Source organism: Mercenaria mercenaria, chromosome 13 (assembly GCF_021730395.1).
Source record: "Mercenaria mercenaria strain notata chromosome 13, MADL_Memer_1, whole genome shotgun sequence".
Classification (NCBI taxonomy): Eukaryota; Metazoa; Mollusca; class Bivalvia; order Venerida; family Veneridae; genus Mercenaria; species Mercenaria mercenaria.
In genome coordinates this window covers 33,377,064-33,394,535 of record NC_069373.1, presented here as the reverse complement: position 1 = coordinate 33,394,535, position 17,472 = coordinate 33,377,064, and the positions used below count along the sequence as shown (strand labels likewise).

The 17,472-nt window shown below is 35.6% G+C and overlaps 1 protein-coding gene across 1 annotated transcript in view; it reads right to left on the bottom strand.

Moving 5' to 3' along the window:
* Positions 1-7,958, bottom strand: part of LOC123530441 (protocadherin Fat 4-like) — a 45,872-nt gene extending 37,914 nt beyond the window's left edge. The window contains exons 1-2 of the mRNA XM_053520815.1: positions 7,913-7,958; positions 2,641-2,706 (exon numbers count right to left, since the gene is read on the bottom strand). Coding sequence (XP_053376790.1) covers positions 2,641-2,706; positions 7,913-7,958 — 112 coding nt within the window. The remainder of the gene's footprint in view (positions 1-2,640; positions 2,707-7,912) is intronic.
* Between the last annotated feature and the right edge of the window lie 9,514 nt (positions 7,959-17,472).

Sequence of the window (17,472 nt, the reverse complement as noted above, 5' to 3'; positions counted from 1 at the left end):
ATTATATCAATAATAGATGTATTATTTTATTTATTTTTTATAGAGGAATATACCATCCTTTCATAATAGTCAAGGAATTTTTTTTCTTGCACAACTTATGAAAGTAACTGCGGTCGTAACGCCGGGGGCAAAGCATTTGCATTAGCTGGAGTTTTGCACTGATATATCATTAAAGGTATAGATGATACGAAAATACATTATTTTAAACAAGCTCGCCTTTCAATCGCCGGTAGATTCGCGGTGTTTTCGTCCCCAAGTATTAACGTGCCGGCATACTATTTCTTCCCGGATAATTTTACAATAGCGGGCTTAGTTTATACATAATTTATTTTATGCCGATTGTGAAGGAAGTTCTACAACTTATATTAATCGCTCTTGACCCCTCATTCCTGATGGAATCCATCGCATGACGCGGACGGGGATCGAACCCACGACCTCCTGCACTCGAAGCGGACGTTCTACTACTAGGATATCGAGGCGGTTCAATAGCGGGCTTCGGAAGACTGCAATACAATTTCACGTGATGATTCAAACTTAGTTTGAAAAGTGTCAGTATTTGCATTCTTACTAAAGCGCGAATGTTGTATTACGAGGCATATTAATAATTACATTAATCTACAGCTAAAAACACAATACAACCTGAAGGTCATAATGCATGCTTTGAAAATTAAATTTAAACACTTCAATTTCATTCTTAATATTCTTTTATGGTTGTTTTTAGTTTAAGATCTATTCAGAAATTTCTTTCATCTATATAATTCATGTTTAATATATTCGTAACCTGCTTTTACAAAGATGAGACCTCATTTGAAAAAAAAATAAATAAAAAAGGTCACTTGTAAAGGTCACAGGGACTTGAACATCGGAAACCGTTTCTGATCATTAACTTGAGAACCACTTGGGCTAGAATGTTGAAACTTCATAGGATGATCGGACATGCCAACTTGATAACCCCTATTGCAGCCAACCATAAGTGTCTCTTTGACTTTCGCTCCAATCTCCTATTGAGTTTTCGCATATTACGACTTAGCATTGGGCGAAACAAGGGCTTTTCGACAAATGTATCTTCTAGTTTCAATTTCGGAGAAGGAGGGATTTATAATTGTAATAAATCATTGTTTGATGATGACCGCTGGTCGGTCGGTCTATAGATCAATCAGCTTCCGGATGATAACTCAAAAACGCATGGACCTAGGATCATGAATGTTTATCGAGAGGTTTCTGATGATAAGCAGACGATCCCTACAAATTTTGAGATCAGTAGGGCACAGGTCAAGATCACAGTGATCCGGAACAATAGAACTTTTTTTGCCAGATAAATAGAAAATTCTTCGGTCTAAGATCACATTTGACACGGAGGTCTTATATGACTGGTAAATGACCCATAATTATTGATTTGAGGTCAGTACGTCAAATTTCCAGTGCACAGTGACCAAATATTTTTTGTTTCTTGTGCATTTACTGAATGCATTAATGGGGCATTTCGTGTTCTACGAGCTCTTGTTATAGAATCTCCATACATCACATAATTATCAATTAGTGCATGACATTTGCTCACATTAACTGTTATCCCCCTTGTTCCAGTAAAAGCAGAGAGTTTTCCCATTGAAAAAAAAAATGAAAATGCTTTTAATTCAGAAAAGATTATTGAGTAAAAAAACCAAAACTCACAAAATTATCAAGAAGCACATGAGCTTTGCTCATATATTGTTTTATCCCGATTGACTGAGTAAAAGCAGAGATTTCCTCCTTGATTTGGTTAAAAAAAGGTTGAACGCTTTTTAATTAAAAGTAATTTAACTAGAATCACCAAATATAGGCTAACTATTCATGCCCATAAACAGAAGCTCTCAACCTCTGCCCACATCAGTCCTCTCAGTGCTTTGATTCTTAATCTCTGATAATCTTGGATTTGTTCATTAGGGGAATTGTAACAACATGAGAGTGTTCTACATGAACAATTTATTTATTTTTTTCCCACCGGAGAATTTTGCTGAACCAAACTTATATGACCCCAACATCCATTTTTGGCTGATATGCCCCATATGCCTCTTTAAGTCATTTTTCATTTAGGTGCCAGTCAAAAACTTATACATGTACATTATGAGCCGATTTATTTTGCGTATAGAATATATGACTGAGCTTAAAAAAAGAAAACTGTAATTTTAGTCTAAATGCTTCTTACGTCTTTCTTCTTCTAATCAAAGGGACTTGCAGTTAGCTATTTCATGTGTACTAAGTTAAAAGCAAATTAGTCAATACTGAATGTATACCTTATATTGTGCTTATTTAATTTTTTTAATAACAGAATTATAATAGCAAATATATTTTGGTAAAGTGCGTGTATGTTCGGGTTTAGCGTGTTTTTCAACAAAGTTCAGTGTACTTGTAGCATTAAGGACAACGCCTACCTTTATTGTGCTGCCTCACTGGAATATTACGCCGTAGACATGTGACATGATACCTTCAGTTACATAAAACTGGGACAAGAATACAGTAACTTAGTTCATGCTCACATGGCATCTTGTGGCCGGTTATCAATTCGATGTACTAATTACTGATAAATAAATATAGCACATTTTGATATTGGACAACATAATGTAAATCTCCGTGGAAAACATATACCGGAAATTGACGTACCTGAACGGCCATCCGTTTCACCAGCTTTGTTTCCTGGGGTTTGTGTACCAACAAAATCTGCTCCACCTGAAATTACAATATAGCCCTTACAGTAATATATCGTACATGTCATGGTTGTCATTACTTGGATCTTGCACGGCATTTTATGTGTTCTACTTTAGTAAATTCAACCTCATGACATGATTCAATGTATATGTAGAGTTGCCATTAGCTTCAAAAGTATTTATCAAAATGCCAATCTGTTTACTTTATCAAAGATAAAAAATATATGAGCCCCACCGTGAGAAAGCCAGCATAGTCCGTTTGCGACCAGCATGGATACAGACTAGCCTACGTATCCGCGCAGTCTGGTCAGGATCCATGCTGTTCGCTTTCAAAGCCTATTGCAATAAGAGAAACCGATAGCGAACAGCATGGATCCTTGCTGTTCGCTTTCAAAGCCTATTGCAATAAGAGAAACCGATAGCGAACAGCATGGATCCTGACCAGACTGCGCAGATGCATTTCAACCACGAATTTATCACGTGCAGTTCAGTGAATGGGCACTATGCATATTGAACAAAGTAGTAATTTATCTTCCATCGGTCACCGGTCACATTACATCAATATTTCTTATCGCAGAGTCACATCTTATAGCTTATACTTTCATCAACGTTACAGAAAAAACTTTGCTGCTCTGTAGTTCCGGTATGAAAAATTCAATCAAATACTAGCAATGTTTTCTATACGGGACTATCTTAAAAAGAATGTCACTTAACAAATCAACATAAGGAAGATGTTTCGAAGGATGATTGAATGTCATTCACATCATTAATTTGCAAATATGTTTAATCCACAATATTAGAGCATTTTGAGTAATTTATACTTAAAACTAAATGATCACACGTTACACTGAATCAATTACACACTTTACTGTGAGACTTGCTTTTTAGCGAATGTTGGATATGTCTAAGGAAACGTCAAGGAGAGGTATTGCTGTTATAGGATGGAAGAGAGGACACTTGTAATATTTTTCTATTTCAAGTGTCCTCTATGTACCCCGATTATATGCACGTTGAAGTAAGATGTTCATTAGGGTAGACTAGGTGTCAAGCAGCTGTCTAGTCTAGCCTAACTTGACGCTATGGAAACAATTTTCGTTGAAAGTGCCTGTGTTGAATACAAATCCTGATGATATCTGTTTTCCCCTCTAACACTTAAAGTTATTTCACAGTTTTCTTACATCTAGTACGGAAGGAGAGGATGCTTGAAATAGATTACTATAATTATTTACATACTACAAATATGACAGGGATAATAAATGTTTTCAATAATAATAATTTGACCACTGGCATCTGACCAGAAGGAAAATGTCACATTACCTGTTATACCCTAACCTTAGGTATACTATAAGAACCGTGGTATTGAACGGAAAGATAATTATATTAACCCATTTCATACTAATGGTAATATATGTTAATCGTGCACCAATCACATTGTCTAAATTTTACATACCACAGACACACTCTACATATTTCATGTTATTTTCGTCAATGTTACAAAAAAAATCTTGGGTGAACGTCTGATCTAGACGACGCGGACGTCCGCACACGTTTGGCAAACTGTAAACAAACTCTCAAAAGTGTAAAATTTCACAGTTATACAGAAATAATCGATCTGATGAATGAAAATCATCTTACAAATTTAATGATTTTGAATTTGAAATCAGAGCAGAGCACCAGTATTAGGCAGGTACTTCTATTCAAGACAGGCGGGTCGGAACTTCCAGACTGGTAGAATTTTCAAATCGGTTCAACCGTAGCCATCTTTGAGAACTCGGTGAACAATACAGCGGCTATATAACTCCACACTATTACGAAAATTATTAAATATATTGCAAGTGTTTCGTAATAATAAATGTATGAACTGTTCTCATTGTTGCTTAATTTAGTGAGTCAAGAAATAATAGTTTCTACTTCCAGCAGTGCTAAATTTTTGTATCAGTCAATTATATCATATATTCTAACACGACCAGCAAATAACCTACATACATGTAGAGCAAAATCTATCTCGGGTTATTCTGCAATAAACCACTCGCGTGCAATGACGTCATCCGATCCTGGTGCGTTGCACGGTCGTAAAAAGTAGTTACCATTTTTTCCAACGCTGTTGATACTAGAATGTCCACGATAAATCACACTTGGGAACTTATTATTTCTTAAGCAATCATAGTAATAGATGTAATAAAAGTAAAAAAGTAAAAAAATACAGTTGTATGTTCATATACTTGTGATTTATTCTGTGACGCAATGATCCGATTCTGATAAATAACAATGGAAGTGTAAACCATGTAAAAACCGTTAAGAATTCTGATTTTGTTATGTAAACCTAATGAAAGCATCTCGATAAATTCTATACTGTATCTCAAGCGTTTTACAATTTATTTTTCGCACACAATTATATCTCATTTATTTCACTTCTACAAAAATGCAACCTGTTTATTCTAAGTCAGTCACAGTCAAGCGCGGATGCACAATTTACATAACTATATACTGTGATTTTCAACATCGCTAAAATCTGTTAAATTCTAATATTTCAATGACACGTGGTTGCATCAATTTACAAAATTATAAACTATCATTTTCGGTCGTAACAATGACGCGAGGCTGTGACAATTTACCAAACAATACACAGTATTTTTGACATCTGTTTATATACATAAAATAAACGATATACAGCGCAAAATGCGATAAAGGCAATATTTCATTTTTTATTTATAAAACAATCAGTCCGTTATAGACATAGTACTAGAGATCAATCAATTACCCAAATAATAATCCTACCTTGCATTTACATCTACACCTGTATGTCGAAAATTAAAGGCAGAATTCAGTAACTGTATGATCAAAAACTTAGTGGTACGTCATTTCATTTAAATGTCCATTTTCATCGTAAATACTGAAGAGGTTTTTCTTCTTTTTATATATGATGTGTGATATGGTATAAACAACATTATATCTAAATTTCAGCTTAAAAAGTGGAACTGAATTTATTTTATCAGTCTTAAAACAGTTTGTAATATCATACAATATGCATGTATTTGCCAATTCTTTTGAATTGACATAAGTTTTTTCTACAATAATCTATTTATAATTGGGGATTAAATATTTATCAATGGCCAGATAGGTAGGACTATCTGCAAGAGCGAGTACAAGGAAATTAAATAAGAAGTTTAAAAAAAAATCATCAATAACATGCTTGAAAATGATCAGATCAAGACTTGAGTATTTTATTCAGTCTTAAAACATATATATGAGCAACCAACGTTAATTTTTTAATTCATTTTTCATAATTTGGAATTTAACGTACTATCTCTATCAGTTAGCTTAAGCCATACACAATGGTATTCCATAATTGACCAGTCGCCGCCTGTCAATCAATCTTATTTATGATCCAATCAGATAAGTATAGGTTAATAAATGGGAGAGCGGTGCCTTTGAGTGATAATGGCCCTGGCAAGGTGATAATAACCCGAGGGCTTTAGCCCGAGGGCTATTATCTTCTTCCAGGGCCATTATCACTCAAAGGCACCGCTCTCCCATGTATTTACCTGTTTATTACATGTTTACCTATAATATAGCAAGAAATGTTTTTTTTTGTGTCATTTTTATGGGTAGATACTTGCATCTTCTGGCACAATAAATTTCAGCTTTTCAGTTTCTATATTATTTGTATAAGAGTCTATTTACTGTATAAAATCAAATACCTGGATAGTTGTACTTTCTTGCTTATTGCATAATTTAGGGATAAAATACGATATTTCACGAAGAATACACGATGTTACGCTCAAGATGATAAAATAAAACGGAAATATTCGCTGTTTTACCTCCACGAAACGCCATGACGTCATTTCTGTTTACAGACGTTAATTTCCCGCGCTAACGCCAGGGCCATTATCGATAATGGCCCCGGGGCTTATTATGATAATGTGATAATGCATGACGCAATGCGATAATGGGAGAATTTTCAACACAAATTTGTTACTATTTATAGGTACTCATGTAATAACGACATTTAACACACAATTGCCGTACTTTTTCTTCGACAAGCTAATTGTCGATGTTAGTAGATAAGTAAGAATCTGTCTTTAAAATCCAGTTAAAACTCTGTTTTATTGCTAATTTGTTGAGTTGAAGTTAGAGTTGTGCAAGTTATAATAAGTCTCAAGAGACATGTAAACTTTGGCCTTTTTATAATAAAGTTATTAAAATGTAGCACCATATTCAATGTATGTATACCATATTACATAATAAAAAGTGAACTCTGCACTCGAAGTAACCGTTATTAGGCGAATATTTACAAAATAAATGTAATTAATAAATATTTAGCTGAAACATTATAATCATCCAAATAAACAAAGGTACTGATTTTGTGCATGAACAAGTATTGTTCAATCAGTGGCGTTATATGCCCAAATAAAAAAAAAAACTTGATCGGGTCGGCAACCTTTTTAGTCAGAAATTTAGTGTTTTATTTTTTTCTCGAAAAATCTCTACCTATAGAAGAAATAATAAAGCTTTAAGCTTTTAGACATTTGAAAAATCGCAAAGAATCCCCAAACTGGGCACAGGACACGTGTGAATCCCGCTGAAATGCACGTGACTGTTCGGGTGTCCATACCTACACCCTATAAATGAAACCTATCAAGTTCTATAAAAAGGATTAAAGTTGCATGTCTTAAGTTTCAGTTTAATAGCCACAAAAAGAAGCCGTTTGTATATCGAATGAATTAACGTAAGTGAATTTAAAATGAATAAATAAATAATATCAAGAATTTAGAAGAATTAACGAAATGTGAATAAAGTGACAGAAAGTATATTAATCCGGACGTAAATTTGTTCAATACGTTCATATTGCGTCAAATATGCAACACTTTTATAGTATTTTCTTTGAGTTGGTTACATTTGGAAACGTTATATAGCTAAAATGAAGTAAAGAATTTGAGGACATACGAAAAGTATACGTATAGAATTTGAGATTAGCATTTGATAAATATATGAAAATACAGTATACATTTTAGAATTTGAGAAACATAATAAAATTATGAGAGTGAAAAAACTACAACTCAATGCGAAGCCTAAGCTAAATATTTGACTTTCGAATATCAAATACCCGCAGCCTCTTAAACCTTAATAGTGTTATTTCCGTCCCGAAAACATTCCATCGAATTGATTTACGATTAATTAGCAAACTTTTTAGTCATAATGATCTTTTGTAAGGAAAGTAATATTACCCAGCATCGTAAGGGACATCATTTTCAGCATTATTGTATCCGTCATTTCGAATCTTGTTTGTCAAAGGTTTTGCATTTCAGACCACGTGATCTAAGAAGTGGAGCGATCAGACGTTTGGCGACTGGTCAATTGTAACATCTTTGCTTCTACTACGGAATACTTCAAGCAACACGAAGTATCTTATCAGCTAACCGCACATAACTCGGACATGTTGGACAGAGTCGCTAAAATGCAAGTTTGGCCACTTCTAATTGCAATTGGAAGCAAGATGCTTTGAATTACTTTAGATATTTTTGTATCATTATTTCCCTTGTTTGTTATACTTTCATTTCATAACAGTGTTAAAATTTGTTTCAGAGGAGAAACATCATTGAAAAAAATATATATGTCATTTAAAATTAGCGAAAAGCATGTTTAGCTTGCATTTTATATGCGTTACATAGGGAAATGCTACGGTTGATTTCAAATGAAATTAGAAGCAAGAAGAAGTATTACATTTATAGAAATACACCACTGGAAAATTAAGAAAACGAAATGGAAATATGTATTAAAAATCATCGTTACCGGTGCTTGATCATCAATTATCTGCTCTTGAAAATAGATTTTTTTTCGGTATTTTCCGACTTTCGAGGGCAGACAATTCATGACCAAGGCCTATGATTTGCTTTATTTCATTTTCTGGTTTTTATTTGATTCTCTGTCAGGAAACACAGTTTAAAGAAGAAATTATGTCCGTAGGAAAATTGCCCCATGTCCATATAGACACTGTGCCATATGTATTCGACTATGAACAAGTCAAGGGAGTGAATGAGTTAGATTTTACGGCGAACCGACACAGAAAGGCCATATATCGCCGAAAACAAGCACTTTGAAAACGTAAATTATAAAATTGTAAATTGTAAAGCATCTCTAAAAACAATTATGTAAAAATGTATAAACATATAAAATGTAAAGTAAATTGTAAAGCACTCCTAAAAACATTTATGCAAAAACGTATATATAAAGGGTTAAAATATTAGTGACAAACAACAATATTGCAAAATGTGTAAAGAAAAATATATGTTTTCAGATTTTGTGATAAATGCCTATCTGCTTATACCTCAAACTCCTGGTCTTTCCCCTGGACAGAATTTCTGTAAACTTTGTGTACTGAATGTAAATGAGTGTAGATAAAAATGCACAACTCCCTCGCCTTAAACTTGAATTATCTGCCCTTGAAAATTCATTTTTTAGTATTTTCTGATTTTCAAGGATAGATAATACATGATCAAGCATCGGTACTTACAATTTTTCATACGTATTTCCATTTCAAACTCGAAGTCGGGACAGGAATGAACAATCGCATGTATACAAGTATAAAAATAATTCAGATCATATGCTCTTTTATTAGTGATGAGTGCAATATGTAATATTAAAGCTAAATTAGAAAAATCTTTATATTACGTTTCGAACTATTTATTTCGGGATATTTTCATGCACTTTGGTCACATCAGTGTTTTAAAGGAATATACCTTCACTTTTCGAATTAGCCATAATGGGTCAACAGACATAAAAAACATAAAACCTTAACATATCAAAATATCAACGGACTGTTGAACAATGTTCAGAGAACAGTTTATATCAATACAAATATCTGTCGAGTAGTCTGAAAAACGGGTAAAAACCTTGCGGCAGATTAATCTGCCTTTCAGTGAAAACTGCCAGTATGATATTCTTGCAAGCTCTGAAATACGGTAGTTATAGGTCTCAACCGCTTCGCGGTGTCAGAATAATTTGTATATCTAATATATTGATAACGTAACACATAAGCACAGATAGTGCTTGACTCCCTTTTCATGTTGTCATTGCTATAATTATTGTTGAATTGCTGTAATTAATAGAATTTGGGTCATTTGTCGCTGATTTGGGTTCATTATATAGATAGCTGGATCCCAGCATCACACAATATGTCATATACAAAAGTTAAAGGGAACAGATATTTGACGAGCAAGTACTCGTTGTAAAACGTTATGTTTAATTTGGACCAATCAGAAACAAGTTCTAAAAATAGCACGTCTGCTGGGGTATAAATAGGTAGATGAATGATAGAGAGCTCATTCGGTATCCAGCGGTTGAAGAAGACACATCGAGGATTCAACTAATAATTTATCCCAGTACCTTGATAAGGAAGTTATTGCAACTACACTGTCAGGGCGGATAAATTATTAAAAGGAAAAAAATAGAAGTTCGTAGACTAAAGAAGAGTAGCAGAATTTCGATAAGGTTTCGAGCTATAGGGCCAGCGCATAGGAATTTTACCTTAAAGGTAATTGAATGCTATAGACGATAGCATATATAGGCTGAGCATCGAGAAGCTGAGACAGAGACCCAGAGTTTGGAAATCTACTGAGATAGTAGGAGAATTCCAGCTTATAGACGGTTCAGCATTATTGGCGAAGTACAGCCAAGGCATCGGGGATAATACCTATATGGTAGTTGAATGCTACATATGATAGCATATAGGCGCTGAGCATCCAGGAGTCAGGGCAATTATATAGAGTTTGAGAGGACAGAGGCCGAGCATCTATGCGATAGGACTCGTATGTTGTTGATTCAAAGACATTGTCTGACGGGAACTTCAACAAAAAGACTAGTCAAGTATAGAGTCTCCAGCCTATAGGAGTTTGAGCTAATCATTTTTAATTAAAGATTGTTAGTTTGAAACATTTAGTGATTTGCCTGATCCCTGAAATTGTCTAGCTCATAATAAGAAATCATTTACGAATCATTGGTACACGAATCATTTAGGCAAGGTAGCCAGAGGAAAATTCTATTATGAGATATTTGGTCTCACCAGCTCTACGTTTTAACAAAGGACAATCTACATCGTTTGTCAGCTAGTCTAAGACATAGTCACCTTAGCGATTGGACCCAAACCATTGTTCAAGATACTAAAGGCGTAGGCACTTCCCTGGGTCATATAACCAGTATCCTGACAATTTGGGGGCTCGTCCGGGAACTATATCCAAGGAGGTACAGAGACTAGTGGTTTTGACGTTCTGTTGGTGTACCAGAAGGCGCTGTGACTGAAGGTAGTCTGAGTCACATATAGTTGAATTTTAGAGTTAGTTCCAGCCTAAAGCTTAAAGATGAACTACGATAAATGGGTTGAGATGGGTGAACGTATGGGTCTCTCAGGTTCAGAGCTCATAGAGTTTGTGGACAGGAAAGAGAAGGAGTATACTGAACGTGAGGAACGTATGTTGAGACGGGAAGACGAGAGACAGAGACGAGATGAAGACAGGCGGAGGTTTGAGGCTCAGGAAACTGAGAAGAAACGACTGTTTGAGCTTGAACAGTCTGAGAAGAAAAGGTTATTTGAGTTGGAACGTTTGGAAAAGGAAAGAACTTTAAAGGAGCAAGACTTAGCTTTGAAAGAGCATGAGCTGGAATTGCTTAAAATAAAGGCTGAAGCCGGAGCTTTGGGAGCTGATAAAGGTGCTGAGCACTTGAGCAGTAAAACATTGCGGCCAAGGCTTCCGAAGTTCGAGGAAAGTAAAGATGATATGGATGCATACCTCGAGCGATTTGAACGGTTTGCAAAAAGCAGGGATGGAAAGAAGAGACATGGGCTGTGAGCTCAGCTCATTACTTACAGGAAAAGGCTGGACGTATACACAAGCATGCCTCCAGACCATGCCAATGACTACCCAGCATTGAAGAAAGCAGTGCTGAAACGTTATCAGTTGACAGAGGAAGGTTTTAGATTGAAGTTCAGGGAATGCAAGCCAGAGCGTGGAGAAACTGTTTTTCAGTTTATGGCAAGGCTGGACAGGTATTTCAGTCGATGGACAGAAATGGCAGAAGTTGACAATACGTTTGAAATGCTGAAAGACCTTATGATCAGAGAACAGTTCATCCAAACATGTTCCACAGACCTTGCTTTGTTCTTTAAAGGAAGAGTTGCAAATCGAGAGCTGAGATCACGCAGTTAGCAGAACAGTACATTGAAGCGCATGGTGGTACTATAACCTCAAACAGGGTTTTGAAAAATAATTCCTCATCCAATAGGCCACCACAACGTCTAAGTATGACACCTTCATCTCAGCCCCAACAAAGAGAAAGGCCAGCTTTTAAAAAACCTGTATGTTTTGTATGCCACAAGGAAGGTCATATAGCTAGAGAATGCAGAGACCTATCCAAGAGAAAAATAAGCGGTGCTGCTTTAGCTAATAGGGGATCCTATGAGGAAAGACAGAGAAATAGGCATGGAACGCAATATTCTACACCTATAGATTGGAGAAAGGAAGGCCAAGCCCAGAAAGACAGACAGTATGAAGACAGGAAAGTGTCAGCTTCATGCATAGCTGTGTCATTAGATGACAGAAAGGTAAAAGACAACATAGAAGATGGATGGCTTAAGTTAGGAGATGGACAATCTGTTTCGGTCATAGCAAGCACCTGTACCATTGATTCAACAACCGGTGAAAGAAACTTGGTGTTGAAGACAGGATATATAGGGGATAAGAAGTTCAAGTTTTGAGAGATACAGGTGTTGAGTTGGCAGCTGTTAGGAAAGATTTCGTATCAGAGAATCAAATGTTAGATAAGAAGTATCTTATGGTTGCAATTGATGGACGAACAGGATAGTTCCTTCAGCAAAGATACAAGTTGACACACCATATTTATACAGGAGAAGTTGAAGTCATGGTTTTGACAACTTTGATCTGCGATTTAGTTATTGGAAATATCAAAGGGGCTTCTGATAGACCAGACATTAATGGAGTAGTAGGGATGGAAAAACAGTCTCCATCAAAAGAAAATATTGTTGCAGCTGTGGTAACGAGAGCACAGGCTGAGAAAGAAAAACAGTCAATAAAACCTTTGAAGGTCACAGAACCTAAACAGGATGAACTTAATGTCGAACGTTTAAAAAAAGCTCAGAAGGAGGACAATACTTAGGAAAGCTGTGGACGTATGCCTCTGATAAGAAGAAAATGAAGACAAAGAGTGGTTATACATTTATGTACGAAGTCAAGAAGGATGTATTGTATAGAACCTTCGAAGAAAAGAGAGGCAGTATTATCAAAAGATAAAGCAAATTGTAGTTCCAACTCATTTCAGAAAGAGAGTTATGTCTTTAGCTCATGAATCAATAGTTGGAGGACACCTATCAATAAGAAAGACAGTTGATAGGATACAAACAAGTTTTTACTGGCCCGGGTTAACTAGTGATGTCACAAGGTTTTGTAGGTCGTGTGATATATGTCAGAAAATGATTCCAAAAGGAAAAGTTAGAAAGGTTCCATTGGGAGATATGCCAATAATGGAGACACCATTTCATCGGGTGGCTGTGGATTTAATAGGACCTATTGCTCCTGATTCAGAAAAAGGAAATCGGTATATTCTTACCGTGGTCGACTATGCCACAAGATATCCTGAGGCAGTTGCATTACCTAGGATTGAGACAGAACGGGTAGCTGAGGCTCTGCTAGATATATTTTCTAGAGTAGGATTTCCATCCGAATTTTGAGTGACAGAGGAAGTCAGTTTACCTCACAGCTGATGGAAGAAGTTTGTAGGCTGATCAGTCTGAAACAATGTTCACAACTCCGTATAACCCAAAGTGCAATGGCTTTTGTGAGCGTATGAATGGTATTTTAAAGAGTATGTTGAAAAAGATGTGTCAAGAAAACCAAAAGACTGGGATAGATATTTGTCAGCGTATTGTTTGCATATCGAGAGGTTCCACAGGCAAGTACAGGATTCTCACCATTTGAACTTCTCTATGGCAGGACAGTCAGAGGACCTATGCAAGTACTTAAAGAACTTTGGACTGAAGCTGAAACACCAGAAACAAGAAACACATATGAATATGTATTAGACTTACGGAATAGGCTGGAGGAAACATGTAAGATAGCTAGAGAAAATCTTAATTCAGCACAAGAAACGTACAAACACCATTACGACAAGAGTGCCAGAAACAGAAATTTAAAGATCGGGGATAAAGTGCTGTTACTTTTACCAACTAACCACAATAAGTTAATGCTTCAGTGGAAAGGACCTTATGACGTAGTTGATGTGGTCAACAAAATGGATTTTAAAGTAAAAGTCGGTGAAAAGATAGGGCTTTACCATATCAATTTACTCAAAAAGTACGAAGAAAGACAAGATATTTTTGCAGGAAGTGTCGCCGTGATCGAGGCCGATGTTAGCACAGAGACTGGAGTAGTTGATGACGAAAATTTGCTCGACCTGGTCAGAATAGGAGGGTCAGAAACATATGAAATGTACAAATTAATCCTCATTTGTCTGAAAGCCAAATTACTGAAATTAAGTCGCTTATAAAACAATATCAAGACATTTTTACAGAAAGTCCTGGAACGACGAATCTTGTAGAACATAAGGTCGAACTCACAACCACAGAACCTGTTAGAGTCAAACAATACCCCATACCATATGCGAAACGTAATGAGGTTAACCAAGAGGTTCAACACATGTTAAACGCTGGAATTATTGAACCTGCACCTCTGCATACAACTCCCCTATCGTTATGGTGAAAAAGAAAGATAATACAAACAGATTTTGTATTGATTTTAGGCGGCTGAATTCTATAACTAAATTTGATACGGAGCTATGGGAAATGATGAAGATATTCGGTCAAAAACTTCATGGAGATAAATTCTTCACAAAATTAGACCTCAGCAAAGGTTACTGGCAGATTCCTGTCGAGAGCAATCTAGGCACTTGACAGCCTTCACAACATCTGAGGGAAGTTTCCAGTTCCGAAAAATGCCATTTGGTATGATAAATTCTGGTGCTACATTTAATAAAATGATGCGAAAATTATTGATAGGATGCAAACATGCTGACAATTACGTGGACGATATTTTAGGTCACACCATAACGTGGGACACACATGTCTCAATGTTACAAAATATTTTTAAGAGGGTTAGAGATGCAAAGCTTACACTAAAACCATCAAGTGTTTCATAGGATATGATAATATTTCATTCACTGGGCATAAGGTCGGAAATGATCAGTAGAGATGGAAGATGATAAATTAGAGCGTATAAAGAATGCAGAAGAACCTAAGACTAAGAGACAAGTACGGAGTTTCCTTGGCCTAACTGGTTATTATAGAAAATTTATAGCATCATACTCCGAAGTTGCAGCACCACTGACTGACTTAATCAAGAAAGGGAAACCTAATACTGTAGTATGGGAAGAACAACATGCCAAAGCTTTTCTTACGTTGAAAACTTGCTTACACAAGCACTATTTTACGGTTACCAGACTTTCACGACCTTTTATATTACAGTGTGATGCTTCAGATACTGGGGTTGGAGCAGCACTTCTTCAGAGGTATGAAGATGGACAATTTCCATAGATATGCCAGTAAGAAATTGCTCCAAAGAGAAAGGAACTATTCGGTAATTGAAAGGGAATGTTTGTCAATAGTTTTTGGTGTTAAGAAATTTCAGAAGTATTTGTACGGCAGTGAGTTCATCCTACAGACTGATCATGCCCATTGAGTTACATACAGAAATGTAAAGTAGAAAGCTCAAGAATTATGAGATGGGCATTGTTTTTGCAGTGTTACAGATTCAAGATAGAATCTATCAAAGGAACAGAAAATGTATGTGCTGATTATTTAAGCAGACAATAATGGGTTATATACGTTAGGTGTAACAGATCTTTAAAAAAAAAAAACAAAAACAATCAAGAAATAGTAAAAAGAAAAAGAGATGTGTTTACAAATTATTCTTCATGTTTATGAAAAACTGGAAGTATTTTCTTGAGAAGGGGGCTATTTGTCAGAATAATTTGTATATCTAATATATTGATAACGTAAACACATAAGCACAGATAGTGCTTGACTCCCTTTTCTGTTGTCATTGCTATAATTATGTTGAATTGCTGTAATTAATAGAATTTGGGTCATTTGTCGCTGATTTGGGTTCATTATATAGATAGCTGGATCCCAGCATCACACAATATGTCATATACAAAAGTTAAAGGAACCAGATATTGACAGAGCAAGTACTCGTTGTAAAACGTTATGTTTAAATTTGGACCAATCAGAAACAAGTTCTAAAAATAGCACGTCTGCTGGGGTATAAATAGGTAGATGAATGATAGAGAGCTCATTCGGTATCCAGCGGTTGAAGAAGACACATCGAGGATTCAACTATAATTTATCCCAGTACCTTGATAAGGAAGTTATTGCAACTACACTGTCAGGGCGGATAAATTATTAAAAGGAAAAAAAATAGAAGTTCGTAGACTAAAGAGAGTAGCAGAATTTCGATAAGGTTTCGAGCTATAGGGCCAGCGCATAGGAATTTTACCTTAAAGGTAATTGAATGCTATAGACGATAGCATATATAGGCTGAGCATCGAGAAGCTGAGACAGAGACCAGAGTTTGGAAATCTACTGAGATAGTAGGAGAATTCCAGCTTATAGACGGTTCAGCATTATTGGCGAAGTACAGCCAAGGCATCGGGGATAATACCTATATGGTAGTTGAATGCTACATATGATAGCATATAGGCGCTGAGCATCCAGGAGTCAGGGCAATTATATAGAGTTTGAGAGGACAGAGGCCGAGCATCTATGCGATAGGACTCGTATGTTGTTGATTCAAAGACATTGTCTGACGGGAACTTCAACAAAAAGACTAGTCAAGTATAGAGTCTCCAGCTATAGGAGTTTGAGCTAATCATTTTTAATTAAAGATTGTTAGTTTGAAACATTTAGTGATTTGCCTGATCCCTGAAATTGTTAGCTCTAATAAGAAATCATTTACGAATCATTGGTACACGAATCATTTAGGCAAGGTAGCCAGAGGAAAATTCTATATATGAGATATTTGGTCTCACCAGCTCTACGTTTTAACAAAGGACAATCTACATCGTTTGTCAGCTAGTCTAAGACATAGTCACCTTAGCGATTGGACCCAAACCATTGTTCAAGATACTAAAGGCGTAGGCACTTCCCTGGGTCATATAACCAGTATCCTGACACGCGGTTTCAACCTTAAAGTCATACCATTGATAATTTTTGTTAAATCCTTCATTATCCTTAAATTAATAAGAGTAAAGTATATATATTAAAAGACTTATATTTTTTTTTCAATTAAAAGAATACAGTTACCTTTTTACAGTAAAATGGGCTTAAGTATGGAATGAAAAGAAAAACGTTTAAACGTTACACTAAATAGGTGTTCTTCTTTATTCTGTATAAACTTGTTATATTCTCAGCAGCACACAGCAGGTCCCATTTTAAATGTCTGTAACTTACATTTTCTTGTAGAATATTGTCAGTGCTGAATAGAAATAAAAAAATAAAAAGTGGGGGTCATGTTTGATACAAGAAAAATAATTCAGTCAAACACAAAAACTGTTAACTCAGCTAATAAAGTGGACCCTAAATTAAATAGGTAATGTATGATAATAGTATCCAAAAGAAAGCCTGTCATATTATTTCATTATGAAAATGTTACCTAGCAAAGAACTGGCATGTGATGTCAGAAATAACATTTCAAAAAAAAAAAAAGGAAAATAGCTCTACGGAGCA